Source organism: Porites lutea, chromosome 10 (genome assembly GCF_958299795.1).
Source record: "Porites lutea chromosome 10, jaPorLute2.1, whole genome shotgun sequence".
Taxonomy (NCBI): Eukaryota; Metazoa; Cnidaria; class Anthozoa; order Scleractinia; family Poritidae; genus Porites; species Porites lutea.
In genome coordinates this window covers 5,686,211-5,711,156 of record NC_133210.1, presented here as the reverse complement: position 1 = coordinate 5,711,156, position 24,946 = coordinate 5,686,211, and the positions used below count along the sequence as shown (strand labels likewise).

The following is a 24,946-nucleotide window of genomic DNA, read 5'->3' as shown; positions in this document are numbered from 1 at the left end:
CATTTCAGAGGTCATGAAGCAGGTTTGTTACATGCATAGTCATACTGAGAAATCATTTCCTGTGGTTTATGCTTCTGTGGGTGTTCCTGATAGGATTTGATTTCAGATGCAGTTCTAAAGTGTTTAAATTTTCTTTGACCTCTGTTTGTTACGGCTAAATAAAGATTTTAGTCTTTTTGGCTGGCTTTCTCCGGAATGCCTGCATGGTGCGAAGTCCACGCCCCTTTTGTACGGTCTGCACACAATGGCACATATTTTGATTTGTTTTGACTGGAAAACCCCGATTTAATACATAAATCACTGCATACATTATCAGACCAGATTCAATAACAAACAATCAGCGTTAAGTCGAACAATGCGCACTGTGTGTCAGCCTATCACAGCATGTTCCCAAGATCTTGGGAACCCAGCGGGACGCTGGAACACGATTGGCGACGGCGTTACGCAGACGTCCCTTTTCCGCGTGCAACAAAGGAAATAGGAGACGTCTGCACGCAGGCAACAGCCGAGGTTGTCTGTTACGGTCTATTGCGCGAAAGAGACAATAGGTAGAATGAACATGTAAAACCTCTGTTCGGTGCCCCTTTTGCTACCACGGTGCTTAACGGAATAGCCTAGCGAGAGTTGACTTAAAACAATTGAGATAAGGAAATGTATCAGGCGATTGTCATTTCGCTTCTTGTCGTCACCATTTTCGGTGGGGGATTACTTCTGATCACCTGATCTTGTGGCGCTTCGGTTTATGATTATTTGGACTTCACATACCAAGAATGTGATTAATCTTCTGATAATAATTATATCTGAGAATGTTACATAAAGAATTGAGATATAATGTCACTGTAAGCGCAACAAAACCATCGTTTAGTATACATAGAGTACTTCACTGGGCAGCAAGGAAAACAGTGGCTCATTGTATTTATGAAGCATATTGAAACTTCAAAAGGAAACTAAGAAGTTAACCACAGTTGACATAGGAATCGTTCCCCCCTCCCCCCCCCCCCCCCCCCCCCCCACACGACTGTGCTTTTTTGAATATCCTCCAGGCTATCGGTAAGTTGACTAAAGTTTAGTGTTCTCCATATTTACACTGATCTCATCGACTGGCATAATGGTAACTGTACAGTGTTGACAAGATTCAGTAGTAGAAGGCGTCACTTCCACAGTCAATACCCTTTGATGGCTATCACAAAGTGTCGATATGTTGGCTGTTAACACGCTTTCATCAGGCTTAAGAACGGTCCCCGGTAAATTGACAACCAACGACTCTTTCGAAGACTCATAGGTCATAGGTGTATTAGCAGCCAGAGATTTTCCACGAGACTCATGGATCTCTGGAATCATACCGAAAGCCGGCAATGAGTCTTCAGCAGACGCTCTGGTCAATGTCTTATCAACAGCCAAAGGGCGTTCAAGGGCCTTCAAAGTATTGCCAGGCAAGTCACTTCCGTGGAAGTCGAGGTCCTGAGGTATATCAGCAGGAAAACAACGGCTCGAATGTTTCGATTTAAAGTGAAGTCCACGGCGCTTAAGCTGTTCCGTGTGTGCCCCACCTACACCTTCAATAACTGCCTTTCTTTTGCGGTCCCTCTTACTCGGACCTCTGCAAAGAATGTGGTAAAACTCCTGACGATAATACTCTGAGAATATCACATAGAGAATTGGGTTAATAGCGCTGTTAGCGTAACCAAACCAAGGTGTGATGTATCGTAATCCAGTAGGAAGCGAGCGAAACAGAGGCTTATTGTATCCACGAAGCATCTCTAAAGCTTGAAAAGGCAACCAAGACAGAGCGAAGACAATAACTACAGTTATGAACATGGCAATCGCACGCCTGCTGGACGACTGGGCTCTTTTGTTTGAGATCATATTTTTATGGCCACGAAGTCGTCTGATCCAGAGACGTATTCCTGCTAGACTGTAGACAGCGGCAATGATTATCAGTGGAATGATGTACCCACCTATGATAAGAACTAGGCTGTAAGTGGATGCTGACATGGGCGCCCAGAACTCTGCGCAACTCAAAAAATCCGTGCCTTTAAATTGTGCAGTTTTAGATGCCACCATGAGTGGAAGTGAGAAAGCCAACGCTCCTAACCAGATCATAGCGATCGCGAAACGTACAACTTTCTTAGTCATAACCGTCTTCACCGGAAACAAAATAGCAAAACTTCGATCGAGAGAAATTGCCACTAAACTAAACACGGAGGCTATTATAGATCCCACTTGAGCAGAGCTAAAAAACTTGCATAACACGGTGCCCATGAAGGTTCCGAACCATTTATGATCCACGTAGAAAAATTTAAGTATGTACGGTATGTCTATAGTCATCAACAGATCAGCAACGGCCATGTTGGCGACGAGCGTGTTGGTTGAGCTGCGCATGTGGTTTACCGTACACACGATGTAAATCACCACAGTGTTTCCGATCAGCGCAAGGGCAATAGTCAATACAGCAAATATAGTGATCCCGATTTGAATATTTAAAGGGAAGGAACGGTTAATATTGAGATGAAGTGATTCCGTGGCGATGTCGGTTATGTTAGGAAGCACCGATACTGCAAAGAAATATGAGATTTAGTAACACATCCACATCCAAATAGAAATATTAGAGAATATAGGATATACAGTAAAAACCCGCAACTAAGTTAAGAGACTTCATTTTTCCAAGTTAGCCTATACAGGTTCTTACATAAATCAGGTAATTAGCACAAATTTAGGCTATGTAGGTTCTTCACTAGTTTCTTATTTTCCGAAGAAAAAAATACACTGAAGCTAACAGTATTTAGTTGCATATGCAGCTTTTTCATATGCATACCAATACATTGCGGTTGGCGCGATAAGTCTCCAAAGAGGATTCTGAGGTTTCTTATTTGCCTAAGTGTGCAGAATTTTTTTTATAGATTTTAGAAAGGAAGAACTTGTATCAAATTGTAGGCTAAACAGGTTGTTGTATAGAGGGAGCCTAATATATAACTGGTAAAATTTTAGCCTAACAGGCTCCTAAACCTAGTTCTTAGTCGCGGGTTTCTACTGTATCTATAGTCATCAGACAGATCTGATCTGCCATCAGTATTAACTACAGTCAAAAATTACCAGAAAGTTACCGATGAATGAGAGGACAGTTAGACACTGTAATGATTATCTGTCAATTCTATCTGTCATATTCAAGGTGTTTCAATCCAGTTTTCTACTCTAGACCGGCTATAACAACATTTTTCAATCGCTTAAAAGAAATCTTTTAGATGTCCGATCGCCATGAGATTTTTAATCACCAATAACTGGTTTTGAATTGACTTTTGAAGAGATGTAGTGTCAGTAAAATCGATTTTACTTTAGCAGCAATAAGCAAAAACTAGTAAACGCAAAGTTGGAAATATGACATCGGGGACTTTAAGTGTTCTCCTCACACCGTTGTTAACTTGAGTTAAATCGCAAATACATCTCAAACTTATATTTTCACTTCAAAGTTTGTTGAGAAAATTATGTGGGTACCACCGTTTCTTCCAAACGGCTTTCAATAAGGACCAACAAAACATGTTTCCTCGCTGCGCTCGAGTTTGCATTCGAGTTCGAATCAGACTTCAAGTCAGAATTCGATTTGGACTTCGAATTAAAGTTGGAGTTAAACTTTGAGTTACGTTCCGAGTTATTTTGGCCGCTTGTAGAGATTAAACATCGCGTAGAATGCCCGGTCACATCCGGGAATTTAACAGGCTAGAGCCGCATTCGAGCCACGATTTGGTCTTTAAAATATGGCGGAATAATAAGACTGAAGCGACTTTCGGAGTTTTTTGTATGGATTTTCACCTGCGAAGATTTTCGCGGAAAGATTACAACCACGGTTTGCAGAAATCGCGAACGGTACCACCTTAAAATATGGCGGAATAATAAGACTGAAGCGACTTTCGGAGTTTTTTGTCTCTGATTGTGAGTTACTCGTAACCAAATCTCAATGGGTACCACCGGAATATTTATATCATAAACATCAAATTCAAGATCTTACCTTCGATTAATATCAGCTTATCGGATTTCACTGGGTTTTTCGCGCTAAAAACCAACTAAAAAATCGCCACTTTGTATGGATTTTCACCTGCGTAGACTTTCGCGGAAAGATTATAACCAAAGTTTGAAGAAATCGCGAACGGTACCACCTGATATCGTGACATCTCTTGTCTGCCTTTAAAACCACCACAGTATTTTAAACCAAGGATTGTGATAAAAACTGGGTTTTTTTGTTTTCCCTTGAATTTGACCTGAACCCGTGAGGGGTAGCCAGCGCGAAGAAAATTTCCAGAAAACGTCTTTGAAAGCCAGAAAAAATGTTTCGGCCGCCATCCTTTTTATTTTTGAAACTTGTTTCCAGTACTCTTTGACCGTTTTGTTGTTTTTACCTCATGTATGCTTCATTCAGAAGTGTCAAGGCTAAAAACGGTAAAATACTAACCCCTACCCGGACGGGAAATTTTTTGTTGACCTCAATGGACCCGGAATTCTACGCGACGAGATGCTCTGGGCGATAAATTTCGACGGTGCAAGTGTTCAACAGAGAAAATCAGCCGCCGTTGTTTTGGTTTTCAAAGCCGGCGCTTTTCGCTACTAGTGGGCTATAACATATAGCCTAGTAGTAGCTCAACCAATCAGAACGCAGCATTGATAATAGACCACTAGTTGGATTTTACTAAAATGCTTTAACATAAGACTACATTAGTAGCCTGCTTAAATAGATATGTCTGATCACTATTCCGTAACAGCATTACCAAGCTACACATCGGGACTTTGCAACTGTCTTAGCCGGAATGCTTAGGAGAACCTTTCCAGGGTACACATTTCTAGTCTCCTTAGCCGTTGCCAGCATATACACAAATATCCCACAGGAAAAGGGAATAAACACAGCATGCAGAGCATACGAGAATTTCAACACAAAACACCCCCATCCCCACGCAAACACTCAAAGAAATTCTGGGGCTGATCCTTCAAAAGAATTCATTCGATTCAACGAGACACACGGAACAAGCGGAACGGCTAAGGGCAAACAAAGATAACAGTCGCTTTCGCGAATACCTTCAGTTGTCTTCGGTTGAGACGGAAATACTTATCTTAGTGGAAAAGACATTGACGATAATTTCCCACTGTGAAACTGTGAAAAACCGGCTGAGAAGAGGGAAAAAGAGCATTTCATTGCCCTTGCAAACAGGCATCACCCCACAACTAAATTCACGGCTGAAATATCAGATGGAAAACGTTTTGGATACAACTATTCACAAGGGTGAGAGATTTAACAACCGAGGAGTCACAGAGACTTTCTAGTCACTCATCTCTCTCCGACCTGTGACCGCGGCACCTGAGGTCAGGAAGGTGATGATTAGAAGTCACCAAACTCCCTCCTGAGTTAAATAATTCAATGACAGAGAATATCCACGACTTTAAAACACGCATCCGTGCTGGCGGCTACCCCCACAATCTCATTGAAAAAATTTCCTAAAGTTAAATTTGCTGAATGCTTAATGCGGCGGCTCGGGTTACATGCTCAATTCCTACGTTTGCCCATATTACTCCAGTACTTAGGGAACTTCATTGGTTGCCAGAGAAATTTAGAGTAGAATTTAAGATTGCGCTTTTAGTTTTTAAAACGTTGGACGGCCTGACGCCACAATATTTATCTGAACTACTTGTTGTAAAGCCTAGAACTAGATACAGCCTGCAGTCTGATTCTGAAACATTGCTTTTAATCCCTAAGGTGACACGGAAGACTTTTGGCGATCGAGCCTTTTTCCATGCTGGACCAACAGTATGGAATGCTTTGCCATCTAGCCTTAGAAACTGTAGGAACATTGACTCTTTTAAAGTACAGTTGAAGACTTATCTTTTTATGAAAGCTTTTAATTTGTAATTTTATATTCTTATTACTATTATTATTTCTGCCATCTAGCCTTAGAAACTGTATGAACATTGACTCTTTTAAAGTACAGTTGAAGACTTATCTTTTTAAGAAAGCTTTTAATTTGTAATTTTATATTCTTATTACTATTATTATTTCTATCCATTTATTGTATATATATATTTATTTTCTTGTACATATTGTAAAGCGCTTTAGAATATTTAAATAGTTAAAGCGCTACATTAAATGTAACAAATTATTATTATTATAATAAATTATTATTATCTCATACGAAAGAGGAAAATCTCTGGAAGATATTTCCTTTTAGAGCAAAACTCTTAAGGTCAAGTACCACACTATCACGAGCTGATGAGTCTTTGCCCTGTCCGTACATTATATAACTTGTTTTAAATAAACAATTCACGTTAGAAAGGGTATTTTTATCTTGAAAAAAAAAAAAACAAACAAAAACAAGGGAAGAGCGCTTTTATTTATTTATTTTTTTCCACTGGTCATATATATTTTCTCATTTTACACACTTCTTGTTTCTGAATCTTTGCACCCCGAGTTTTTTATTCATGCCTGTGTCAAAACCCAAGGTCAATGTAAGGCATCACCAGCAATTTAAGTCACTCCAGTCGCTACAAAAAAACGCATACTAAAGAACACATAACTTTAAAAGAAAAGCTTGTCAATAATTGGGTTTTCTATTATTTTTTTTAATATAAATGGTCCCAGATCACTACCTACTGTCGAACCAAACAAAAGTTGTTAAAACGGATACACGCATTTAAGTCACAAAGCTGAGTCCTTCCATACACAGGTAATTAGGAACGCTGTGGCTATATGTTCGGCAGCTGGGAAGGGCCTTAAAAAAACTAAATGCCCGGCAGTCAGAAAATTTTCTGGAATTTCTGCAAAAACCCTTTTTCTAATCGTTTGAAAATATTCTATCTTCATTAGAATTACCAAGCGGTCAGGAAAACAAGAATGTCTCTGAGCGATTGTGTTCTGGGGCAAAGAGTAGGGTCGACGCCGTTTCAACACCTAGAAAAATTTCGTAAGTAGCAGCGGGTGACTCATGGGAAAGCCAGTTTCACACAGGCTACAATGGCATTTCAGAATGGAAAAAAGATTTACCTCGGCTGTCCGTTTTGTTCATTCTTCTGTTCTTCTCAGACACTGTTTATCAACCGGCACGACTGTTTCAGCTTGTGGGGCCTGTTAATTGAAAATTCATCTGCCTTTTGGGGCTACATATATATCAATAGACCCAATACTATATAATAGTCTGTACATTGATTTACATGAAACTTATATTACAGAGTAACACATGAAACTTGCTCAGTTCGTAGTGTTTATTGATGTTTCTCCGGAAGACCTTAATTGTTTGTCAAGTTCCTGGTAAATTTTTCCTTGTCCCTTTTCTTGTCATCCTCCACCCGCGAATAAAAACCTAGTGGATTAGGGTATTAGAACTGCTACAAAGTCAAAATATTATCATGCTTATAAAATCGCTTATTTGAAATGTATTCTTAACCTGAATTCAAATTCCAAAAATGAAGCATTTTCGTTTAATTAATAGATGTCGAGAAAACGAAGGCCAAAGTTGGTATCTATACTCTCCGTTGTTGACAGAAATGTTGCAATTTTCACAACCCGGCATGCGATAACGCGTTATGAGTTTCAAGTCAGCTAGGGCAAATTATAGCAAAGTTCTCTTACATTCTGTTTCCCAAAATAAAGTACGATTGTTTTGATATTTCTAAATCATTTCTATGGCTGGAAAAAGCCTTCTACACCTTAGATATATGATCCTTGCAACGTCGATGACATATAAGGCCGTAGTTAAATGACCTATTATGCAAATTAGCACATTGGTAACTAAAGGCTAAAACACTGTTTACTACGCCATATTGAGAGCACGTCACCTAACGAGATCAAACGAAGATTTTCGCATTTTCTCGTCTTTTTCTGTGCTACAATCGGGTCAGTGTCACAACAAACATTAAGAACAGCGGTATGCTCGTAAGAATTCAAGATGGCGACGAAGAGAGGAGTGCAGCGCGACCAAAATTAAAGGGCGAATTAAGGGCAATCTTGCGGCTGCTTTGGACCGCGCAGAAAACAAATTGATGTAAAAATATGAAAATAATACCGCGCTGTAACTTGCCAGGCTTATTCACGTAATATTAAAAAAAATGTATTAAATTCCCGGAATTTTGGAATTTTGGCGGCCGCCTGAAGTTAAAGGGCATTACAAAAAAATTCCACCTCTATATCTCAGGAAACATTTACAGGCTACTGCCGGGAATTTAAAGATAACTGAACAATCTAAGTATAAGGCAGTTCCATTTTTTTTTCCTTCATTCCTAGATATCGAGAGAAAGCCAGAAAAATGAAATTATTGAATTTTTGAGCCTGCGATATAAATCGGAAATAACACCTTAGGTGTGATAATTGACACCTCGCATATCAATTTTCTGAAAGCTCAGCTCTCTCTTGATAGGTCTGTGTAATTTTGATTTTACAAATTCCTTTATTATTTGAGAAATAATTTTTTCAAATGGAATGGTTTATAATACACAAAAATACACACAGAATCTGTTTAGCTAAGCAAGATCAACTAGGTTCTTATAAGTGGGTTACAGTTCAGTGGTGTCAAATAATTTATCCAGGGGATTGTATAAGATTGTAAATTTAAGTATATCAAGAATATACTGTGCCAAACTGTACATAAATTTTGTAATAAGTTTTGTTAGCGTTACAATAATGCAGTTTTGACTAAATACTATATATTTCAGGGAAAAGCTTAGTTTTTTTTCTTGTAATCAACAATTAATGATATCCTTCATCGAAATTAAGAACCTACTTAGCCTAAATTGACAATATGTACCCCGAAATACAAGACCCTATTTTGCCAGACTTCAATAAAGTACGTTCTTATTCGCGGGTGTTTACTGTACCAAGTGTTCTGGGTGTCTATGAAGTGTCTATGCTAGCCTAGTTTTAAATCGTTGTTTTATATTCCTGTCGATACTGTAAAAGCAAGTCATTATGGGAACCTCGACTTCACCTTTTGTTGGTACATTTCAAAAAACATTTTGAATACCCTCCAGGAAATAAGTATCAAAATTATTCATACCACGCTTACTGACGTCCTTCATTTCATAAGAAGGCGGTGAAAGCCACGTGATTTTTAAAAGCGAGGGTGAATGAGGTTTTTTTTCGTAGCGTACTTAGCTTGGAAGTGAAGAAATACGTGGATGAAGTATTTTATTTCTTGCAGCTATTTCCGTACAGATCAGTATGTAGAATACGTGTTCCTACAAAAACTAGATAATAAACACTGTTTTATGAAGTAACGCAGTCTGGAATAACGGTACTAAAAATCATGTTGGAAATACCCTAACCATCTAAGATCATCTTTGGTTACTGTTAGGCTGTAGCGTTTTAGGAAAGATCAGCCTTTTAACATATTAATTTACCCTCCTGTGCATTATCAAAGACCGACGTTATTATAGCTATTGTCGAAGCTAAAGAACAATAATAAATAATTTAAACTCTTCATCACCAACTGTCCCTTAACTATGAATTGCTTAATGATCACGGCTTTCGTTATCACGTAAAAAGAAATGGATGTATTTTATTTACACTTTATTTTTGTTCTTTCAGTTTAGAGATACTGCTTTTGTTTAAAAGAAAAAAATGCATTTCTCGTTAAATTGCGCCAAACAGCTTACCACCTTATTTCCCATGAAAAAAGTCAGCTTTGTTCCATCTGTTCCTTGTGTTAAATTTGCGTACTTTATTAAAGCTTCAAACCTACATTATGCTTTTAATTAGGCCAAATATAAATGCTCGAGTTTTCTTGCTTTTCAACAGCCCTTATGCCTCCCTCATTTGTTGCTTAATTGGGCTGCTAACCACAACTGCTGTCCAATTAGATGCTACTTTATAAATCAGTTGGTCAAACAGCCAATCAAAATTAAGCAACCAAATGTTGTTGACCTATGCGAGCCAAAAAGTACGAAACAATCGAACTGTTTAACTTTAGAAGCTAGGCCAGAGCTTCGTAGACATTACGAAGACCAATTTTAGCAAGAGCTGACTCGATTGTGTCTTGAACTGGCCATACAATTGTCTTTTCCAAGACTAGCCACCTCCACTTCGGTGAATAATTGTTATATATTCAAAGGATAAGAGGATTAACTGAAGATTACACTCTCCACGAGTGGCCTTATTTAACGGAATTCGTGATTATTGCAAAAAAGAAACTTTCTTTCCGTCTTGTGATTCTCATGTGATCATAAACCATATCATCATAAGACGTTTCAAAATCCATTTACGGTAACTTCAAGCCTTTGAAGCCGCAAACGACTTCCCTCGCCCTAGGCCCAAAATTCAAGGACATCAAAGTAAGGCGGAGAAGCAAAAAAAATTGATTTAGTTGCAAATAAACTCATACAATTTGTTTTTTCGATTAGGTACACATAACATGCATGCTGTACACCCGAGGAGGGACGGGGGAGGGGAGAGTGGGGATACTTCCATAAATTTCGGATAGGTGTGTGCCGCCCAGGGTCTTAAACCCTGACCCTATTTAAGGATGAGACAAACGAAAACTGACACTCTATTTAAAACTCGGAAAAAAAGACTCCCCATTCAACGAAAATCAAAGGATAAGAATTTCATAAAAACAACGCAAAACTTTCGTTAAATGGTGATCATAATACTACCGGATGATTTTTTTTCTTGTGTAGCTGGATATTTACGCACTAGAATTTTAGTTGATAATGCTTAGGTACCCTGTCTCATTAAGGATCACCCTGGGAACGCAATGCTAAAAAGGGCAAAAACGATACCCTATTTAAGGTTGACGACTCTCAAAAAAGGCTGAAAAAAATCACACTCTTTCGGGCGGCGCATACCTATCTAGCCCATATATGGAAGTAACAATCCCCCGGGAATATAGACTGGTGAGTAGAAAAAAGAACCAGAAACAAAAAGGTAGGAGCCCTCAATTCAAAGAGGACAGACGGAAAATTGTCGTTGCTCAAAGGTATTCCCGGCTGGTCACCCAACCAGTTTCTAACCGTAACTTATGTGCCGCACCGACTTTCACGAGGGTTTGGGAGATACGTACTTCTAGTTAAGTTAAATATATTAAGAAATTTTATGAACGGGGTTTTCAGAAAATCTTGACACACTTGTAAAATTTCAACTATGAAAAGCCCTTCTGCCTTGTAAATAAAGCGGCGACTAGCAAAGCCGCTTGAGAAAAACATCAAGCAAAGGCATTTCAAAAAGGACAAAGAGTTACCTCGGCTGTCCGTTATGTTCATTTTTCTTTTCTTCTCAGAATCTGTCTTTCACACGACTGTTCTAGGTCAGGGCGCCTGTTCATCGAAAGTTCTTCTGCCTTTTTTGGGCTATATCCTTCAGTACTATAATCACACAGTAATTCATTTGATCTTTTATAATGCAGAGTAACACCTGTAACTTGCACAGTCATTTTTGTTATTGACGTTTCTCAGGAAAACTATTAAAAATTATTTGTCAAGTTCAAGTTAATCTTTTTCTCGTCCTATTTCTGGACATGTTATCGTCAATACCAGATGTGCTTGGTGTCTATTCCGCCCCTAGCCTTGTTTTAAATCATATTTTTGCATTCGTTTCGATACTGGAAGGGATGCTAAGGAAACCTTGACTTCGCCTTTTGTTGGCACATTTAGAAACACATGAAAATTTTAATACCCTCCAGGAAATAGCCTCTACCAATTTCTTCATAGAACGCTTACTTGCGTCATAAAGGAGAAAGTCACGTGTTCTGTCGTCAATTATAATAATGTCGTGAATTATAAAATCTGTCAAAAATTGTAATAAAAATCGTCGTAAATTGTAATAACAGTTGTCGAGAACTAAATCATCTCACCGACCACCTGAAAAACGTATTCGAAACAGTCAACCAACTAACTTACTGCGATCAACTGCCTGTTACCTCCACCACATATTGATCATAGGGGCCATTAGAAATATTGTAGCGGGGGAGCGGGGAAGCGGGGTGGGGATTAGAGGCAGTTCGAACCGCGTAAATAGCACACGCAAAATTGACGTTAGTGAGACTAATTTGAAATGTTTGTCTGACTTTTGTAAATTTTTTTTTAATTTTGATGACAAAAGTCGCGACAAACAAGAAATCAATTAGCGTGAGCGTTTTTAAATTCTTTTTTCAGCTCTATTCTCGTATCTATCTGCTATGGGGAGCAAAACCTGTTCCGAATAACTCAAATAAACAGTTAAATCAGAAAATAAAGTAACCCGATCAAAGAAGGCTACTGAAATCGCATCCCTAGCTCTGTCTCAGCCAGATAGCACTAGTCTATGCGCTGAAACATGACTTAACATTTTTGGCTGGGTAATACTCCAAAACCGAATGTGCTAAAGAGAAAATCGAGTTTGTATGTTCTTCTCGCAAGTCTGTGGCAGAATTTTTCTAAGCTGAAACGCAAACCAACATTAGCACAAATCGGAAATTGTATAAGTTTGTTCTGTTGTTGTGCGGCCAGGTACTGAGTAGCTTAATTTAAGCACTCGCAAAAATAATTGAGCAACCACTGCCCGTAAATTTAACCAATTGCACCGTTTTACGAACAGCATTGAAGCCCAGCTTTCCATACATTTCTTAGTAAAATGCCGCGACAGTGCAGTAATGACACCGCATAAGAAATAAAATCTTTCGTCTGTACAGTTTTTCCATGTTTAACATTGTCTTGGCAAACGTTGATTATTTTCAGGATATTTTTTATCGAAACCAAGCTGAATTTTGTTTCTTTTGACGACAAAAATATTCAAGGACGACGGAAAATTGTTGGCGAACGTGACTTTTTCCTACAAAGCTCTTATACTGATCAGATTCAATGTCTGAGTCACAGCCGGGACCAGAAATTTGTGACGTCATTAGTGCAAAGCTCTATGACACGTGATTTTTAAAATCGAGAGTAACAGAGGTCTTTAGCTTGGAAGTGAAGAAATACGTGAGTGGAATATTATATTTCTAGCAGATGTTTCCACAGAGCACTCAGTATGCAAAATATATACGATTATGGTGCGAGTATTAAGTTAAAAAAAAGAAAAAGCGTCAGCGTTTTTAAAGATGGCACATGTGGGCCTTTTTGAAAGCCTCCGACTGACTGCTTTTCAAGTATGACACAATTTGGTAAGGAGTTCTAGTCTGCGATTGTATCTCCAATAAAACTGATTGGTATTTGTTTCTGTTAGCACTAACTTGAATGAATTTCTTAGGGTGGAATTGCCTAGTGCCCTGTCGTCTTTTAAATAATATATAGGGTGGAAATTGTATAGCTGATAGACCAGAAACTACTTTGAACATCATTGTGTGTAGTGCCACTTTCCTTCTTTTCTCGAGTGTTGACCATTTCAAATCATTCAGAATTAGCGTGACAGTTCCAGGAGTGGTGATATATAAATTTTTTTATACATGAATCCTGTCGACTGAAGGGCATTTCGAAAAACATGAACGGCTTTTAAAAATACCCTCTAGGAAATAGCAGCCTCCGTCAAATTGTTTACAGAACGCTTACTTGCGTCTGTCATTTCAAAAAGGAGAAAGTCAGGAGATTTTTAAAAGCAAGGGTAATTGAAATCTTTAGCTTGGAAGTAAAGAAATACGGGAGTGAAATATTATATTTCTAGCAGATGTTTCCACAGAGCACTCAGTATGCAGAATTCGCGTTCCCACAAAAACTAAATACTAAACACTATTTTTAAGAAGTAACCCAGTCGAGAATAGCGATATTAAAATTCAGGTTGGAAATACCCTAACCATCGAAGATCAGCTATGTTTGCTATTTAGCCTGTTCCAGCCATTCAGATTGTGGGTACAGCACAAAAAGATGTGAGCAGGAAAAACAGTGGGGGAGTGGGTAGGGGTGAGAGCCTATCTCCTTCTCTTCCACCTTTTTTTTTCCCGCTCTCTGACTTCGCGCCGCACTCCACTATCTGAACGCCTGGAACAGGCTATTTAACAATTATTCCTAGAGCCCGAATGGGCTCTGAGTCAATAGCTCATGAGACCGAAGGCCGAATGAAATCTTCTAGGAAAAGTATGAATTGAAAAAATAATAAGGTAAATGATAAGGTTTTTATTGCTCACTGGATAAATTGACATATCTAATTGAGGCTAGATAAAATGATCAGAGATTGAAAAATACAACAAAAGATTAAAGTCAATTCATAAAAGTTTTAGCTTTTTTGTTAATTACTCATTGGCCCCTTTGCATCTCAGTTTGTTGATATCGATTTTTGCTTGTGGAAAGACTAAAGATTACCTGAGTTTAAAAACTAGGATAGAGCTTTGTAAATATTGGGGAGACCAATTTAATTTACGCGAGAACTAGCACGATTGTATTTTTCATTTACCATACATTCGTCTGTAAATTTTATCTGAAAAATATATATTATGCTGAAACAAGAACCTGGAATATTCTATCTCAGATTCCCCGGCCCTCAACATGCTAATGCGCCAACGTCAGTTTGAAATAAAAACTGTGTTGTTGGTCTTTACCTGATCTAAAAAGCGCGCACTAATAATGGAAAAGACCCATCCGTTTACTTTACAGAATGCGTGCAGGTGGTGTAGGAAAAATGTCACCAAAAGTCTCCGACAATTATTCTTGAGACTATTAAAGTCAATGCATTAAAAAACCCACGTGATGCTCGTCGGTTTCTTAAACAAACAACTGAAACAACTACAGGATGAGGCTGAGTGTGAGGAAGATGACATCCTCCAAGATCCACATAATAGTACTACATTGAATAGAAGATAGTGGTATACCAAGTGGTAGCAAAAAGATAAATGCGCTAACCCACCAGTGGTGATATCATTTATATCTACACATGTGTGATATCATTTTTGACCAATCAGCTCACAGTATTTTCCCGTGCTGTCACGCACTTGTGGTTTTCCGTCGTTTGTTCCTTTCGCAGTTTTCACGAGTCGAAGTTAAGTTTTAAATTAATTATAAAATGGAGACAAGCTGGTTTGTCGGGATCAGAGAAGAGGAACTGATCAAATTCGTGGAAGAACAACTAAGAACATCCGAATACTCAGTGGCTGGACCATCCAAACTCATTCAGACGAACTTAACTGAGCCAGACGTCCAACCTTTCATTAACTTATAACTTACTAAGTTTAGTTCGTCTCATGAAAAGTTCGACGTTTAGGATACGCTTATATTTATAAAATTAATTGTGTATTGAAATTCCAACGGCACTGGGTAGGTGATTTTTTATAAAATCACCGTAATTTGAATTTTTCTTGTCCACTTTTTTAAACATAGAGGAAACGTTTTATATATAATAGCAAATAATACACAATCGATTTTTTTTTTCAATCAAATGGATTTGCAATTATTTTTAAGCTGTAGTCCGTACCCATTTTGCTAAGGCGACATCCATAAATCTGTTGAAAAAATCCAATGCAACGTATTCCAAAATGATAGCAATTAAAGTTATTTCGTCCTCACGATAATTGGCCATCAATGCCTGTTTCAATTTTTTTTCCCTGTACCTAGTTACAGTCGCAGAAGTCTTTGCGAAAGCCAACACGGCTCAGTCTCCCTCTCGTTTCTAAAGTGTGCGAATGTCTGTAGGCTGGATTCCCGCCGCTCTTTAGGGTTCGGTCTCGTGAAGCGCTGGCTCATTTCCTTAACAGTGGCTGGTAATCAAGCCTATGTATATAGCCCCATCCTCACAGGGGTGCCCCTCCCAGTTTCCTTGGAAACTCCCTGAGGACGAAGTTGTCAATAATAATAGATTACGCCTTTTGTCAATCGTATCATTCATTATCTTCCATTACATTCATTCAATAACAATTTTTAGTTTCATGTATATTTACAAACCTAACCCCTGTTTATCCTTACATCGAGTCTTACTGACTCTAGTAAAACTTTAGCCTCCAAAGCAACTAAATGTTTGTTGTTGTTGTTGTTCAATTGTTGATCAAACTGCCACAAAGCGATAAACAACTTTAATCATGACTCAAGCTCTTACATTTTCACAACTTCACAACAATATCGATTTGACTCTGCCTTAACCGCTGGTATTTCTTGTATTGTATTGGATCATTAAACTGCTGATTGCTGGTTACCTACTGCGTTGCAGTGTGGATATTGTTCAGTATTCTATTTAATATATCAGGCAACAGTTTTCCATGGGCAATACTCTATTTGTTTTAAAGAGGATCATGAAAAATTATCATCTTTTTGTAAAATAAGCCATGGAAGATTTTTGACTATTTGTTTTCCTATTTTAACATTAACCGTCTTTTAACGTCCAACCAGTCCTCTGACCTAATTCTAGGATTTGTTTAATAAGACTCGTGAAAAAAGGAACTTCTGACGAGAGGATGTTGAATTGATATCATTTCATCCTTTTCTACGTACATAAACCAACAATGTAATCAACAAGGCTTTAAGACACAATGTACTCAGCTTTCCTACCCTAGCTAAGATACACATGCAAAAAGACAGTTTTAATTTTGTGCCGATTGAATGTAAGCCTGCGAAAACAGCCGTTTCTCCACGCTCCTCTCCGCAAGGGACATTTCCCTAGGAGAGAAGTCTGCGTCTTAGCAACAGAAGTAGGGAGCTTAAGCAACCACGACGGCGACGGCAACGAGAACGGCAAAAAAACAAGAGGTTTAGATTGGCAAAACAACAACAACTTTGCACGTGCATCACTCTATTTTGTACAATTATTTGCCGTCGCTGCACGACTACAACGTGAAAGTGACTAATTTCTCGTTGTGTAGAGGACGTGAACACAAGATTACGACTTTCTTTTTCTTTTCCTGAACTTTCCGTAGAGTCTTTTAGAATTCAACTCCAGAAAAATTTGCCAACATTTGACGAATTGAACGAGTTGAAATGAGCGCGATAAAGTTTGAAGTAGCGTGAATTCACTTTCGCCGTCGTTGTTGCCTAAGCTCCCTAATTCCATATTGATGACGTAAATCAATGTTTACATAATTAATCCGGTTTTCATAGGGTTCCAAATCCAGATTCTCTCGATTTTATGTTTCTCCTGGTCGTTTTTGGTAAAGTTTTGTGTTCATCTGCGAACGAGCTCCAGCAAAAGTCAAATGCATGCTTCTTCTAGAGAGAATATATTCAACGAATATTAATCGTTTTGTTATAGATTTATCGCCGTTACATTTGACCTGGGTCGCCTTTTGTCTTTTGTCTGTTAATTAATTGCAAACAATAGCTAAAACAATATAAATGCTACATCGACCAATCACAGCTTCTGACCAGATTCCGGACAGATTTAGAGTCATCATTATGGAATTTTTTTCGCTGAGGCGCACACGTTTTTTCTGGGGAAACGTCCTAAGCGGCCAGGAGCGTGGAGAAACGGCTGTTTTCACAGTAAGGCTTATTGAATATGTGGTCGCTATGAAATGCCATGCTTAGGTCCCAAAAGGTTATGACGAAAATCTAAATCTGCGTTAGAAAATTAGCCTAATTTTCTTCACGTTCTCTTCTCTAAATGCCATTTAGTCCAATTAAGCTAAAAAGGTCGTCATTCATGTCAGCCATGCCATTTCGACCCTGAAGGACATAGTTTAAAGTCACCAACATAACATCCCGTGGATTAGCACTGTGGAATTCAAGTCAAGTCATTGACAAAAACTGTGAAAAGCAACGGCCCCAGGACATTTTCCAGGAAACATCGTAAGAGATTGGCATCGCCAAGTAGCTCTTCAACCATTCGATGACAAAGGATGACAAGTCACTGTCAAGTAGATTTTTTAACCGTATGTAGGTCCTTCAACTCTGAAGATGACTACTGTACAGGTAGTCAAAACGTCAGTCACTGTCAAAAACAGTCCTTTTCAGGACTACACGCACTTGACGATGATCTTCCACCTACTTATGAAATGACTCCTGCATTTAAACCATTCACAGTACGTGTGCTTTCCTCATATCCAAGAGAACTACAGCTGAGGTTGTCTGTTACGGTCTGTTGCGTGAATTAGAAGTATGCAATAGTAAAATCTCTGTCAAGTTCCTCTTTTGCTACCACTGAGCTTAACGGAGTCGCCTATTGTCCACGAAAGAAAGACGAGTTGATTTGAAACGATGAAGATAGGGCGATTGTCATATCGCTTCTCGTCGTCGGCTTTTTCGGTGGAGGTTTAGTTCTGATCACCTGATCTTATAGTGCCTCAGCTTATTCATTCGGGTTCTGCTGTAGCGGTCATTTCTGGTTGGTCCTGAGATACCAGAATGCCATAAATCTCCTGGGCCGGGTTGTTCGAAGCTGGGTTAAGTAACCCGGGGTTAGTGGGAAATTTGAACTTAGATATGAGAGCTTAAAAAACAAATTCAGTTTGATTCTCTTTGCCTACAATTTGATGATTTAATGCTCTAAAAGGAATATAGAAAATTGTCTTAGAGAGTGCTTTTGAGGAAACGAAAAAGAAGCCCTCGAAAGAAGCCCTCGATAATATTTAACCCTGGTTAGAGCTAACCGGCGTTCGAACAACTGGGCCCTGAAGGTAATTACATCTGAGAATGTTACATAAGGAACTGAGATATGTAATGACACTTTTAGCGTAGCAAAAGCCAAGGCTAAGTAAATATAGTACTTGACAGGGCAGCAAGGAAAACAGTGGCTCGTTGTATTTATGAAGCATAAACTTGAAAAGCAAACTAACAAATTAACCACAATTATCGACATAGGCATCGTCCTCCCACTGGACGACTCTGCTTTTTTTATATCATGCAAGCTATCGGCAAGTTGATTAAAGCTTATTGTTCTCCATATTTATACAGACCTCATCGACAGGCATATTTGTAACTGTATAGCATCGACAAGATTCAATAGAAGGCGTCACCTCCACAGTCAATACCCTTTGATTGCTGTCACAAGTTGGCGATATGTTGGCTGTTAACGCGCTTACAGGAGACTTGTGAACTGTCAGCGGTAAACTGACAATGAAAGACTCTTTCAGAGACTCACAGGTCACTGGCATATTACCAGTCAGAGAATTTCTTCGAGACTCGTGGATCACTGGAATTTCAAAAAGTGGTAATGAGTCTTCAGGAGACTTTCTGGTCAATGGCTTATCAACAGCCAAGTTGCTGGGCTGTTCAGGGGACACGCCAGTTTGTGGTATATTTTAAACCAAACGACTTTCACTGGACTCGCAAGTCAGCGCCTTGTTAACTGCCAATGAACGTTGACTTGAATCAAGGGCCCTTTGTTTATTGGCAGGCAACCCACTTTCGCGGGAGTCGAAATTCTGAGGTATATCAGCAGGCAAACAATGGGTTGATTTATAGTGACATTCACTACGCCTTGGCTGTTTCCTTTGTGCACGTACACCTTCAATAACTGCCTTCCTGTTGCAGTCCTTCCTACTCGGTCCTCTACAAAGAATTCGGTAGAACTCCTTTCGATAATTCTCAGAGAATATCACATAGAGAATTGGGTTAATGGCACTGTTAGCGAAAGCAAGCCACGGTGTGATGAGCCGCAATTCAAAAGGAAGGGAGTAATACATTGGCCAGTTGTATCCACGAAGCATCTCAAAAGTTTGTAAAGGCAGCCAAGAGAGGGCGAAGACAATAATGACAGTTATCAACATAGCTGTCGCACGCCTGCTGGACGACTGTGCTTTTTTGTTTGAGATCATATTTTTACGGCCAGGAGGTTGTCTGCTACAGAGACGTATTACTGCTACACTGCAGAAGACGGCGATGATTATTAGTGGAACGATTTGCCCAGCTATAACCAAAGCTAGTCTGTAAATCTTCGCCGACATGGGCGCCCAGAACTCTGCGCAACTCACAAAATCCGTCCCCTCAAAATGCACAGTTTTAGATGCCACCATGACTGGAAGTGAGAAAGCTAGCGTTCCCAACCAGACCATAGCGATCGCAGAACGTACAACGTTCTTAGTCATAACTTTCTTCATTGGAAACAAGATAGCAAAACTTCGATCCAGAGAAATTGCCACTAAACTAAACACGGAGGCTGCTAGAGATACCATTTGAGCAGAGTGAAAAAACTTGCATAACACGGTGCCCATGAAGGTTCCAAACCATTTATCGTGGACGTAGAAAAATTTAAGTATGTACGGTATGTCTATAGTCATCAACGTACAGATCAGCAACGGCCATGTTAGCGATGAGCGTGTTGGTGGGGCTCCGCATATGGTTTACCGTAGACACAATGTAAATTACCACAATGTTACCGATCAACGCAAAGATAAAAATCAAAACAGCAAACATGGTGGCACCGATTTGAATATTTGGAGGTATGGAATACGAACCTCCACTGCCAGGTTCCGTTGCGTTGTCGGTTCTGTTAGGAAGCAGCGATACTGCGAAGAAAACTGAGAATTAGTAACGATCCTCAAAGAAATATTACAATATATCTAAGGTCATCATCAACAACAACAACAATCTTAATTTGTACTTACTCTTGCTCAAAAAAAAAATAAGGCAAAGAAAATATTGAAAGTAGAATTAGAGTACTGGCTGCATGGAATTAACCACCTTGGGCTAGCGGAGCCAGGCAGCCAGTTGACATCAGCATTAAATAGAAATGAATTACAGGTCAGCAAGATGCTGAGACACAAATGCACACATAAAAGGAGAAAAAAAAACAAAGGGAAGAGGGTAAACGTTATCACTATGCTGTTAAGGAAGTCCTAAAGTATTTAAATTTATGTATTTATACTACTACATGAGAAATTTCTGCAATTTGATTGGCTTAGACCAGTAGTATTTCAGCTTAATTTGAAATACCTTCATATGAAAATTACGAGCTTTTTGTGGGTAGTAGTATAAACAAATAATAGCGTGATTGTACGTGATGTTTGGGATAAATACCACTCGTGATATTTCAAAATTGTCTCAAATTTCACTCGCCTAACGGCTCGTGAAATTACGTATAACAATTTTGAAATATCACTCGACGGTATTTATGCCAAATGTCACTACAAATTCATGCTATTACCTAAACAAATACAAAAAATTCTATAAGACGAGCACACAATAGCTATGACAACTAATCACAAAACTACAGAAATTTAACAAACGACTCATTTACAGATAATTTGGGAAATAACACAAATGCTTATAAGAATACATGTAACTAATAATCTTTGACACTCGCTTTTTATTAAATCCTTGAATTTTGAAAGACAGAAGGTTTCAAAATTTTCACTTATTGACTTCCATATTTTGGAGCCCTTGATTAAATCTCATGTTGAAAAGTATTCCTTAATTTGTTTGTACTTTAGGTAAAATATAGAACATATCCGAGGCACCTCTTGTATTATAGTCATTTCTTTTATTGCTTAATGTGTGAAGAAAGTATCAAACACAGATGGTAGACCGCTATTGCGAAATTTATATATTAAGACTGCCGTATTAAGAAAGATAAGATCTGGCAGCTTGACTGGCAGCAATTCATAATTGATTTTTATCCTCTAGAATTCGAATAGTTTCATCTAATGGTGGGCTTCTACTGTCGCATAATTTTTACGTGGGCAAGGAAAATAGAGGTAATGTATGAAAGGCCGTGCGCAGTGGCGAATCCAGGGGAGGGGCCGGGGGGACCGCCCCCCCCCCCCCCACACACCAAACCCCACTTACTTCTAGACCAAACTGAGGCCCGAAAGGCAGAAAAAAAATTTTTTAACACCGCCCTCCCTTATCTTATGGTCTGGATGACCAACCCCCCCCCCCCCCCCCTTATCTGAAGGTTTGGATCCGCCACTGGCCTGTGCCTGCGTAGTTCGTGCAAGTTGACCGAGGTTGAGCTTTGTCTTTTACGCGTGACCTTTCGTACATTAGAAGTTTTTAAGCTCCACGTATACGGCAGTAGGCAGGCGTCAGATTCAAGTTGATCATTTCTCAGAATAGAAAAGGAGCAGATAAAAACTGCTCAAAACACTTCTTGAAAATAAAAAGTTGCGTGAAGCTACTAATTTATGAGTGGAAATAATGAACAGTAAACGACAAGTAAATGAAAAGAAACTTATTAGTCACGTGGTACAAATTCGCGTTTGCCGTTTGACCTAAACGTGACGTGAAGCTTAACCTCTCTATTACCTCAATGCGCCTGGCTTAAAAAATTACGCGACAGTGGAAATCCACCTTAACGTTGCATTTGTGAAAAGCACTGAGACATCATACGAAATAAGACAATTATTTTCATTGATTTCGAAGTGTTTAATCTCGATGATGAAATGTGTTCATCCACATCGAAATTCCTGCACAGTAACCGTGCAGTTTTTTTGTGATTTTCCCCCTGCCTTTTTCTGATAGGTATTTTTACGTAGCAACGCCATCGTTAACAACACAAAGGTAACGGGAAGAGATGTTTTGACGAATTTCACTGTAGATTTGGTTGATTCGTTAAAGTGATGTTCTTCTTTGATTTGTTACGCAGTTTTTCCGCGATGATATTTGTGGCAACACTCTTTGTGTTTCGTTTTGTCGATCTTAGCAAATGCAGAGGTTAGATAAGAACTTTGGCAAAGCCGAAGGAAATCGATGACTCTATCATAGTTGATTTGTTTAGAAGGTTTAGAGCTTAACTTTTCAAGTCGCCCAAATAATTCAAGCACGTTACTTTGTTTAAACCTTGCTTTTTCCTTAAATTCAGGTTACACCGAGGGAAACCCGCATTGAATCGGTTCTTTCCCAGCCGATGGATCAAAGACTGGTTTCAGCTCGTTAAAGCGATCAGCCTTTGAACCCGAGAGTGGTTGCATGCTAACTTGCCTGTTTATTTCCATCCGGCGACCGAAATAATGCAAAATATGCTTTGAATTACGCATTTAAGAATCAAATGGTACAAAAGAAACAGTAAGAGCCCTAAATTCAAAGAAGACAGACGGCAAATCCTTGTTGAATGCTCGAAGGCATTCCCGGCTGGTCACCCAACCAGTTTCTAACGGAACTTATGTGCCTCACCGACTTTCTACATTTGGAAATTTGGACGAGGTTTGAAACACCTGTAAAATTTCAACTGTGAAAAGCCTTACTGCTTTGTGAATAAAGCGACTGACAAAGCCGCTTGAGAAAACCATATCAAGCAAAGGCATTTTTCAAAAAGGAAAAAGAGTTACCTCGGCTGTCCGTTATGTTCATTTTCCTGTTCTTCTCAGAATCTGTCTTTCAACCACGACTGTCGAGGGGTCGAGGGGCCTGTTAATGGAAAGTTCTTCCGCCGTTTTTGGGCTATATCCTTTACTACTTTAATCTACATATTGATTCATTTGAACTTTTATAATACAGAGTAACACCTGCAACTTGCACAGTTCTTATTTTGTTTATTGATGTTTCTCCGGAAGACTATAATTATTTGTCAAGTTCAAGTTAATCTTTTGCTTGTCCCATTTCTTGACATGTTATCGTCAATACCAGGTGTTCTTAGTGTCTATTCTAGCCTTGTTTTAAATCCTATTTTTACATTCCTGTCGATACTAAAAGGCATGCTAAGGAAACCTTGACTTCGCCTTTTGTTGGCACATTTCGAAAAACATGAAAATTTTAATACCCTCCAGGAAATAGCCCCTACCAAATTGTCCTTATAGAACGCCGTTACTTGCGTCTGTCATTTCAAAAAGGAGAAAGTCACGTGATTTTTAAAAGCGAGAATAGTAATTGAGGTCTTTAGTTTCGAAGTGAAGAAATACGTGAGTGAAATATTATATTTCTTGCAGACGTTTCCGCATACCACTCAGTATGCAGAATTCGCGTTCCTACAAAAACTAAATACTAAACACTACTTTTACGAAGTAACACAGTCGAGAATAGCGATATTAAAATCCATTTTGAAAATACCCTAACAATCGAAGATTAGCTATGTTTGTTGTTTAGCCTGTTCTAGCCGTTCAGAGTGTGGGTACGGCGCAAAAAGATGTGAGCAGGAAAAACAGTGGGAGAGTGGGGTAGGGGATTAGAGCCTATCTCCCTCTCTTCCTCCTTATTTTTTTCCCGCTCTCTGACTTCGCTCCGCACTCCACTATCTGAACGCCTGGAACAGGCTATTTACTATTATGCAATAGCGTTTTAGAAAAGATCAGCCTTTAACATAATAATTTACTCTTCCTGTGTATTATCAAACGAAAACGTTATTATGGCTATTGTCGACAACAATTAACAAAGTACGTTAACCCTTTGTCATTAAAGGTTGATTTCCACTGACGCGTTTTTGGCTGCGAACGTTAACTCACGTAAATTTTAATCACGTAAATAAAATAGAGGCAAGATAAAAAGTGCTGTGCTTAAACGAGAAGTTAAGCGAGGTTCAACTTTTACGCTTACGCAGGAGCCCATCAAATGGTTCCTGGCTTACGAGCGACCTCTCATGCATTGTCTTTAAGATTTGCGAACGTAAATTTTACGTACGTACGCACGTAAAAGTTACGCGACACTGGAAATCAACCCAGCTGTCACTTTTTTCTGAATTGTTGTATTACCACGCTTTCTCCATGAAGGTAGAAAAAGGGATCAATTTTAGTTATACTTTATTATCTTTTAGGTTATAGATACTGTATTTTTTAAAAAAGAAAAAAAAAACGCATTTTTCCTTTAACTGCGCTATACAGTATAATCATGCACCGTTTGCCATCTGATTTTGCCGTGACAAAAGACAACACTTCGTTTAATATATTCATACTTTCACATAGACCAAAATGCACCTTTTCCCCCCTCCCAGAATTTTGCATAACCATTGTTTTCAATTCTCCTGGGTATTACAGTCGTCCCAATAAAAGTCGAAAACAATGGTTATACAAAGTTTTTGGGGGGGGCCTGGGGGGGGTGTAAACAAGGTGCTTTATGGTCTATGTGAAAATAGTGAATTCCATTCTTTCCTTGTGTTAAATATGCGTACATTACTAAGGCTTCAAACCTTTTATCTTTTTATTGGCATCAAATATAAATGCTTGAGTCAGTCTTGTTTTTTAATATTTCTTATTTGTTGCGAGCTGCTTTCCATAACAGTCCGATTAGATGA

General features: G+C 38.8%; 1 protein-coding gene and 1 pseudogene across 1 annotated transcript; both read right to left on the bottom strand.

Annotated features, from left to right (window-relative positions):
* Positions 1-1,054: 1,054 nt before the first annotated feature.
* LOC140949417 (somatostatin receptor type 4-like) lies at positions 1,055-18,938 on the bottom strand. The gene is made up of 3 exons (XM_073398578.1): positions 18,741-18,938; positions 17,872-17,923; positions 1,055-2,555 (listed from the first exon to the last, which is right to left on the bottom strand). Exons 1-3 carry the CDS (start codon positions 18,936-18,938, stop codon positions 1,060-1,062), a joined length of 1,746 nt encoding a protein of 581 aa, XP_073254679.1. The 3' UTR covers positions 1,055-1,059.
* A 147-nt stretch (positions 18,939-19,085) lies between these two features.
* On the bottom strand, positions 19,086-23,264 carry LOC140949416 (RYamide receptor-like; annotated as a pseudogene).
* Positions 23,265-24,946: the final 1,682 nt, after the last annotated feature.

Excerpts from the sequence above, each read along its gene's own strand:
- LOC140949417 (XM_073398578.1), bottom strand. The coding sequence starts at position 18,938 with ATGCCAGTGACCTGTGAGTCTCTGAAAGAGTCTTTCATTGTCAGTTTA. Across the intron at positions 17,924-18,740 it reads CAAATATGCCTGTCGATGAG|ACCGTAACAGACAACCTCAG; the intron begins GTCTGTATAAAT and ends TTCACGCAACAG. Across the intron at positions 2,556-17,871 it reads TGGATATGAGGAAAGCACAC|TATCGGTGCTTCCTAACATA; the intron begins GTACTGTGAATG and ends ATTTCTTTGCAG.